The 9,738-nt window shown below is 44.1% G+C and overlaps 1 protein-coding gene across 1 annotated transcript; it reads right to left on the reverse strand.

The window, feature by feature from the left end:
• Positions 1 to 979: 979 nt before the first annotated feature.
• Positions 980 to 2,193, reverse strand: POU3F4 (POU class 3 homeobox 4). The gene has a single exon (XM_040405936.1). The coding sequence runs from the start codon at positions 2,184 to 2,186 to the stop codon at positions 1,143 to 1,145; it is 1,044 nt and encodes a 347-aa protein (XP_040261870.1). The 5' UTR covers positions 2,187 to 2,193; the 3' UTR covers positions 980 to 1,142.
• Between the last annotated feature and the right edge of the window lie 7,545 nt (positions 2,194 to 9,738).

The following is a 9,738-nucleotide window of genomic DNA, read 5'->3' on the forward strand; positions in this document are numbered from 1 at the left end:
AGAGACACAGAGAGGTGAAGAGTAAAGAGAGATACAGAGACACAGAGAGGTAAAGAGTACAGAGACATACAGAGACACAGAAAGGTGAAGAGTACAGAGACATACAGAGACACAGAAAGGTGAAGAGTACAGAGACATACAGAGACACAGAAAGGTGAAGAGTACAGAGATATAGAGAGGTGAAGAGTACAGAGACATACAGAGACACAGAGAGAGGAACAGGACAGAAAGATGCAATGAAACAGAGATGAAGAGTAGGAGAGATACAGTGTGATACAGAAAGATACAATTTGATACAGTGATGCAATGTGATACAGAAAGATAGAAATGAATACAAAGATATACAATGTGAGAGATGAATATTACAGAGAGATACAATGTGATACAGACAGGATGCGATACATGGAGAGGGTCCTGATACAATGTGATACAGACATGGAGAGGGTCCTGATACAATGTGATACAGACATGGAGAGGGTCCTGATACAATGTGATACAGACATGGAGAGGGTCTTGTCACCTGCCACCAGGACAGACGATGATTCTGACACCTCTATACCATCTGGGGTCCCTCATACATGGGTGCTGGGTGGTCTGGTTCCTAGAGCCGGGGGTCTCATTAACAGTCACTGAGAAGACACAGCAGACATGGAGTACCTTGCTACATAACAGTTCAAACCGGAGAGGCTGATGAGGGTGATGATGACTGCAGGGACCATCCTGATATAATTGCCAAGTATTGTGAGCACATGGAAGAAACCCAGGAAAAACCAGAATCCCAGATCCATCTCCAGAGAGAGGAGAAACGATTGTAAAACCGAAGTCACCTGAAATCTGATGATGTCATCAAGGCGCAGGGAGGTGAGAGGCACAGGTCTGAACAGGACTCCACAGGACACAGCAGCTCTGTCTCCTTCTATTGCCAGGTTTGGAACAAGCAGCTCCTCGAGTCTTTAGTGATTTTTTTTTATTTTTTTTGATACTTTTTATTTGATTTTATTTTTTTTGCAAAAGTTTTTGAGTATTTCTGTTCCGCCATAAAGAATAGAACATAAGTTAAAGACCCCCAAAAAAAGTTCTTTCTTTCTCTTTTTCTCTTAGAAAAACGGCTTCTCCCATTGTCCGCGGGGTCGGGGCCGCAGTCAGAGGTCGTGGCAGGAGGGGTCTGCTTTGACATTGTGGGGGAAGCCCTCGTGCGGCTGGAGGTCTCCCGGGGGGGTCATCCTCTTCTCCTTTTGTCTCCTGTTGCAGAACCAGACCCGGACCACCTCCTTCTCCAGCTGCAGGCTGTCTGCCAGGGACAGGATCTCCTGGGCCGCCGGCTTGGGGCATTTCAGGAAGTGGGTCTCCAGGACCCCCTTGACACTCACCTCTATGGAGGTCCTCTTCTTCCTCTTCCTGCCCTGGGCGGCGATCTTGTCGATGCTGGTCGGACTGCCGGTGGAGGAGTCGGCCTCCTCCAGCCACTTGTTCAGCAGGGGCTTCAGCTTGCACATGTTCTTGAAGCTGAGCTGCAGAGCCTCGAACCTGCAGATGGTGGTCTGCGAGAAGACATTGCCGTACAGGGTGCCCAGCGCCAGCCCCACGTCCGCCTGGGTGAAGCCCAGCTTGATGCGCCTTTGTTTGAACTGCTTGGCGAACTGCTCCAGCTCGTCGGAGGTGGGGGTCTCCTCGTCCGAATGGTCCTGGCAGTGGTGGGAGCCCAGGTCCCCGTGGTCTTCTGCTCTCAGCACCGGGTGCAGGCTCTGGGGGGTCTGGGGTGGGGGGCTGAGGCCGCCGTGCTCCAGCATGCCAGTCACCGAGAAGCCCGGCTGAGAGTAGACGTTGGAGGGCACCGGGCTGGCCCCCCAGGCATTGGGGTGGTTGGTGTGGGGGGAGTGGTGGCTGACATGGGGGGACCTGTGGTGGATGATGGTGCCCAGCTGAAGGTCTTCTCTGCCCGGTTTAATGTCCTGCTGATCCATGATGGGGCTGCTGGTGGACCAGGGGTTGGCATCGGCCAGGCTGCCCATCCAGTGGTGGCCCAGGGGGTGGCCATTGCTGGGCATCCCCTGCAGGTAGTCACTTTGCAGCAGCTTCTGGGGGTTCCTGAAGGGGCTGCCCTGCTGCATGCCCCCCGCCGAGTCTGCATGGACCAGGGCTGACGAGCTGAGGATGCTGTAGGGGTTGGAGGCAGCTGTGGCCATGGCTGAGGAGCCCACCAGCTGGAATGTGCTCAGGGTGCAGCTCCAGCCTTTGACATCTACAAGGCAAGGAAAGCACGAACCGGTGAGTGAGTGACAGCCCCGCCAGCCAATGGCCCGCCAGGAGGAGGGACCTGGGAGGCGAGGGGTTAAACGGGCCAGCCGGGACCCTTCATTGGCTCCTGCAGGATGAGGAGTCCAGGGGCCCCTGCGCTAACCCTTCCCTGCCTGGCACGGAGGCGGTAATCGGTGTGCACGGGGGCTGAGCGGGTCCTGGGCTCAGTCCACACAGACACGTCCACATGCGGCTCCGCGACGGGAAGGAGCCTCCGGACCCGGCATCCCAGCGGTACCGCTCGGGGCGATCTGACTGAGAAGAGCCGCAGAATCCCCGGGACGGAGGAGAACGATCGTTATCTGCAACAGGGAGGCTGGAAATACCGTTATACAATCCTGTAGTGTACAGTGCTCCTATATACAGTGTACAGTGCTCCTATATACAGTGTACAGTGCTCCTATATACAGTGTACACAGCTCCTATATACAGTATACAGTGCTCCTATATACAGTGTACAGTGCTCCTATATACAGTGTACAGTGCTCCTATATACAGTGTACAGTGCTCCTATATACAGTGTACACAGCTCCTATATACAGTGTACACAGCTCCTATATACAGTATACAGTGCTCCTATATACAGTGTACAGTGCCCCTATATACAGTGTACAGTGCTCCTATATACAGTGTACACAACTCCTATATACAGTGTACAGTGCTCCTACATACAGTGTACAGGGCTCCTATATGCAGTGTACAGGGCTCCTATATACAGTGCACAGTGCTCCTATATACAGTGTACAGTGCTCCTACATACAGTGTACAGGGCTCCTATATACAGTGTATACAGCTCCTATATGCAGTGTACAGGGCTCCTATATAAAGTGTTATATACAGTGTATAGTGATACTACATACAGTGTACAGTGCTCCTATATACAGTGTATACGGCTCCTATATACAGTGTACAGTGCTCCTACATACAGTGTACAGGGCTCCTATATACAGTGTTCCTATATACAGTGTACAGTGCTCCTATACACAGTGTATAAGGCTCCTATATACAGTGTACAGTGCTCCTACATACAGTGTACAGGGCTCCTATGTACAGTGCTCCTATATACAGTATTATATACAGTGTATAGTGATACTACATACAGTGTACAGTGCTCCTATATACAGTGTATACGGCTCCTACATACAGTGTACAGGGCTCCTACATACAGTGTGCAGTGCTCCTATATACAGTGTATACGGCTCCTATATACAGTGTATAGTGCTCCTATATACAGTGTATAGTGCTCCTATATACAGTGTATAGTGCTCCTATATACAGTGTATAGTGCTCCTATATACAGTGTACAGTGCTCCTATATACAGTGTACAGTGCTCCTATATACAGTGTATAATGCTCCTATATACAGTGCACAGTGCTCCTATATACAGTGTCTAATGCTCCTATATACAGTGTACAGTGCTCCTATATACAGTGTACACAGCTCCTATATACAGTATACAGTGCTCCTATATACAGTGTACAGTGCCCCTATATACAGTGTACAGTGCTCCTGTATACAGTGTACAGTGCTCCTATATACAGTGTACACAACTCCTATATACAGTGTACAGTGCTCCTACATACAGTGTACAGGGCTCCTATGTACAGTGCTCCTATATACAGTGTTATATACAGTGTATAGTGATACTACATACAGTGTACAGTGCTCCTATATACAGTGTATACGGCTCCTACATACAGTGTACAGGGCTCCTACATACAGTGTGCAGTGCTCCTATATACAGTGTATACGGCTCCTATATACAGTGTATAGTGCTCCTATATACAGTGTATAGTGCTCCTATACACAGTGTATAGTGCTCCTATATACAGTGTATAGTGCTCCTATATACAGTGTACAGTGCTCCTATATACAGTGTACAGTGCTCCTATATACAGTGTACAGTGCTCCTATATACAGTGTACAGTGCTCCTATATACAGTGTACAGTGCTCCTATATACAGTGTATAATAATCCTATATACAGTGCACAGTGCTCCTATATACAGTGTCTAATGCTCCTATATACAGTGTACAGTGCTCCTATATACAGTGTACACAGCTCCTATATACAGTATACAGTGCTCCTATATACAGTGTACAGTGCCCCTATATACAGTGTACAGTGCTCCTGTATACAGTGTACAGTGCTCCTATATACAGTGTACACAACTCCTATATACAGTGTACAGTGCTCCTACATACAGTGTACAGGGCTCCTATATACAGTGTATACAGCTCCTATATGCAGTGTACAGGGCTCCTATATACAGTGCACAGTGCTCCTATATACAGTGTACAGTGCTCCTACATACAGTGTACAGGGCTTCTATATACAGTGTATACAGCTCCTATATGCAGTGTACAGGGCTCCTATATACAGTGTTATATACAGTGTATAGTGATACTACATACAGTGTACAGTGCTCCTATATACAGTGTATACGGCTCCTATATACAGTGTACAGTGCTCCTACATACAGTGTACAGGGCTCCTATATACAGTGTACAGTGCTCCTACATAGAGTGTACAGGGCTCCTATATACAGTGTACAGTGCTCCTATATACAGTGTATACGGCTCCTATATACAGTGTACAGTGCTCCTACATACAGTGTACAGGGCTCCTATGTACAGTGCTCCTATATACAGTGTTATATACAGTGTATAGTGATACTACATACAGTGTACAGTGCTCCTATATACAGTGTATACGGCTCCTACATACAGTGTACAGGGCTCCTACATACAGTGTGCAGTGCTCCTATATACAGTGTATACGGCTCCTATATACAGTGTATAGTGCTCCTATATACAGTGTATAGTGCTCCTATATACAGTGTATAGTGCTCCTATATACAGTGTATAGTGCTCCTATATACAGTGTATAGTGCTCCTATATACAGTGTACAGTGCTCCTATATACAGTGTACAGTGCTCCTATATACAGTGTACAATGCTCCTATATACAGTGTATAATGCTCCTATATACAGTGCACAGTGCTCCTATATACAGTGTCTAATGCTCCTATATACAGTGTACAGTGCTCCTATATACAGTGTATACAGCTCCTATATACAGTGTATAGAGCTCCTATATACAGTGTACAGTGCTCCTATATACAGTGTACAGTGCTCCTATATACAGTGTATAGAGCTCCTATATACAGTGTACAGTGCTCCTATATACAGTGTACAGTGCTCCTATATACAGTGTACAGTGCTCCTATATACAGTTTACAGTGCTCCTATATACAGTGTATAGTGCTCCTACATACAGTGTACAGTGCTCCTATATACAGTGCATAGTGCTCCTAAATACAGTGTACAGTGCTCCTATATACAGTGTACAGTGCTCCTATATACAGTGTACAGTGCTCCTGTATACAGTGTACAGTGCTCCTGTATACAGTGTACAGTGCTCCTAAATACAGTGTACAGTGCTCCTAAATACAGTGTACAGTGCTCCTATATACAGTGTATAATGCTACTATATACAGTGTACAGTGCTCCTATATACAGTGTATAATGCTCCTATATACAGTGTCTAATGCTCCTATATACAGTGTCTAATGCTCCTATATACAGTGTACAGTGCTCCTATATACAGTGTATAGAGCTCCTATATACAGTGTATAGAGCTCCTATATACAGTGTACAGTGCTCCTATATACAGTGTATAGTGCTCCTATATACAGTGTACAGTGCTCCTATATACAGTGTACAGTGCTCCTATATACAGTGTATAGTGCTCCTACATACAGTGTACAGTGCTCCTATATACAGTGCATAGTGCTCCTAAATACAGTGTACAGTGCTCCTATATACAGTGTATACAGCTCCTATATACAGTGTACAGTGCTCCTATATACAGTGTACAGTGCTCCTATATACAGTGCACAGTGCTCCTATATACAGTGTACAGTGCTCCTATATACAGTGCTCCTATATACAGTGTATACGGCTCCAATATACAGTTGATAGCGCTCCTATATACAGTGTACAGTGCTCCTATATACAGTGTACAGTGATCCTATATACAGTGCTCCTATGTGCAGTGTACAGTGCTACTATATACAGTGTACAGTGCTCCTATATACAGTGTACAGTGCTCCTATATACAGTGCACTGTGCTCCTATATACAGTGTACAGTGCTCCTATATACAGTGTATAATACTATATACAGTGTACAGTGCTCCTATATACAGTGTACAGTGCTCCTATATACAGTGTACAGTGCTCCTATATACAGTGTACACAGCTCCTATATACAGTGTACAGTGCTCCTATATACAGTGTACAGTGCTCCTATATACAGTGTACAGTGCTCCTATATACAGTGTATGATACTATATACAGTGTACAGTGCTCCTATATACAGTGTACAGTGCTTCTATATACAGTGCTCCTATATACAGTGTATACAGCTCCTATATACAGTGTACAGTGCTCCTAATATACAGTGTATACGGCTCCTATATACAGTGTATAGTGCTCCTATATACAGTGTACAGTGCTCCTATATACAGTGTACAGTGCTCCTATATACAGTGCTCCTATATGCAGTGTACAGTGCTACTATATACAGTGTACTATGCTCTTATATACAGTGTACAGTGCTCCTATATACAGTGCACAGTGCTCCTATATACAGTGTACAGTGCTCCTATATACAGTGTATAATACTATATACAGTGTACAGTGCTCCTATATACGGTGTACAGTGCTCCTATATACAGTGTACAGTGCTCCTATATACAGTGTACACAGCTCCTATATACAGTGTACACAGCCTTTATATACAGTGTACAGTGGTCCTATATACAGTGTACAGTGCTCCTATATACAGTGTATACAGCTCCTATATACAGTGTACAGTGCTCCTATATACAGTGTACAGTGCTCCTATATACAGTGCTCCTATATACAGTGTATACGGCTCCAATATACAGTTTATAGCGCTCCTATATACAGTGTACAGTGCTCCTATATACAGTGTACAGTGCTCCTATATACAGTGCTCCTATATGCAGTGTACAGTGCTACTATATACAGTGTACAGTGCTCCTATATACAGTGTACAGTGCTCCTATATACAGTGCACAGTGCTCCTATATACAGTGTACAGTGCTCCTATATACAGTGTATAATACTATATACAGTGTACAGTGCTCCTATATACAGTGTACAGTGCTCCTATATACAGTGTACAGTGCTCCTATATACAGTGTACACAGCTCCTATATACAGTGTACAGTGCTCCTATATACAGTGTACAGTGCTCCTATATACAGTGTACAGTGCTCCTATATACAGTGTACAGTGCTCCTATATACAGTGAACAGTGCTCCTATATACAGTGTACAGTGCTCCTATATACAGTGTTCCTATATACAGTGTACAGTGCTCCCATATACAGTGTACAGTGCTCCTATATACAGTGCTTCTATATACAGTGCTCCTATATACAGTGTACAGTGCTTCTATATACAGTGTATACTGCTCCTATATACAGTGTACAGTGCTCCTATATACAGTGTACAGTGCTCCTATATACAGTGTACAGTGTTCCTATATACAGTGTACACAGCTCCTATATACAGTGTATAGTGCTCATATATACAGTGTACAGTGCTCCTATATACTGTGTACACTGCTCCTATATACAGTGTACAGTGCTCCTATATACAGTGCTCCTATATACAGTGTACAGTGCTCCTATATACAGTGTACACAGCTCATATATACAGTGTACAGTGCTCCTATATATAGTGTACAGTGCTCCTATATACAGTGCTCCTATATACAGTGTACAGTGCTCCTATATAAAGTGTACAGTGCTCCTATATACAGTGTACCTATATACAGTGTACAGTGCTCCTATATACAGTGTACAGTGCTGCTATGTACAGTGTACAGTGCTCCTATATACAGTGTACAGTGCTCCTACATACAGTGTATAGTGCTCCTATATACAGTGTACAGTGCTCCTATATACAGTGTACAGTGCTCCTATATACAGTGTACAGTGCTCCTATATACAGTGTATACAGCTCCTATATACAGTGTACAGTGCTCCTATATACAGTGTACAGTGCTGCTGTGTACAGTGTACAGTAATCCTATATACAGTGTTTAGTGCTCCTATATAAAGTGTACCTATATACAGTGTACAGTGCTGCTATATACAGTGTACAGTGCTGCTATGTACAGTGTACAGTGCTCCTATATACAGTGTATACTGCTCCTATATACAGTGTACAGTGCTCCTATATACAGTGTACACAGGTCCTATATACAGTGTATAGTGCTCCTATATACAGTGTACAGTGCTCCTATATACAGTGTACAGTGTTCCTATATACAGTGTACACAGCTCCTATATACAGTGTATAGTGCTCATATATACAGTGTACAGTGCTCCTATATACAGTGTACACTGCTCCTATATACAGTGTACAGTGCTCCTATATACAGTGCTCCTATATACAGTGTACAGTGCTCCTATATACAGTGTACACAGCTCATATATACAGTGTACAGTGCTCCTATATATAGTGTACAGTGCTCCTATATACAGTGCTCCTATATACAGTGTACAGTGCTCCTTTATAAAGTGTACAGTGCTCCTATATACAGTGTACCTACAGTGTACAGTGCTCCTATATACAGTGTACAGTGCTGCTATGTACAGTGTACAGTGCTCCTATATACAGTGTACAGTGCTCCTACATACAGTGTATAGTGCTCCTATATACAGTGTACAGTGCTCCTATATACAGTGTACAGTGCTCCTTACATGCAGTGTACAGTGCTCCTATATACAGTGTATACAGCTCCTATATACAGTGTACAGTGCTCCTATATACAGTGTACAGTGCTGCTATGTACAGTGTACAGTAATCCTATATACAGTGTATAGTGCTCCTATATAAAGTGTACCTATATACAGTGTACAGTGCTCCTATATACAGTGTACAGTGCTGCTATGTACAGTGTACAGTGCTCCTATATACAGTGTATACAGCTCCTATATACAGTGTACAGTGCTGCTATGTACAGTGTACAGTGCTCCTATATACAGTGTATACAGCTCCTATATACAGTGTACAGTGCTCCTATATACAGTGTATAGTGCTCCTATATACAGTGTACAGTGCTCCTATATACAGTGTATAGTGCTCCTATATACAGTGTACACAGCTCCTATATATCGTATACAGTGATCCTATATACAGTGTACAGTGCTCCCACATTCAGTGTATAGTGCTCCTATTTACAGAGTACAGTGCTCCTATATACAGTGTACAGTGCTCCTATATACAGTGTATACAGCTCCTATATACAGTGTACAGTGCTCCTATATTCAGTGTATACAGCTCCTATATACAGTGCTCCTATATGCAGTGTACAGTGCTCCTATATTCAGTGTACACAGC

Source organism: Bufo bufo, chromosome 8 (genome assembly GCF_905171765.1).
Source record: "Bufo bufo chromosome 8, aBufBuf1.1, whole genome shotgun sequence".
NCBI classification, from domain to species: Eukaryota; Metazoa; Chordata; class Amphibia; order Anura; family Bufonidae; genus Bufo; species Bufo bufo.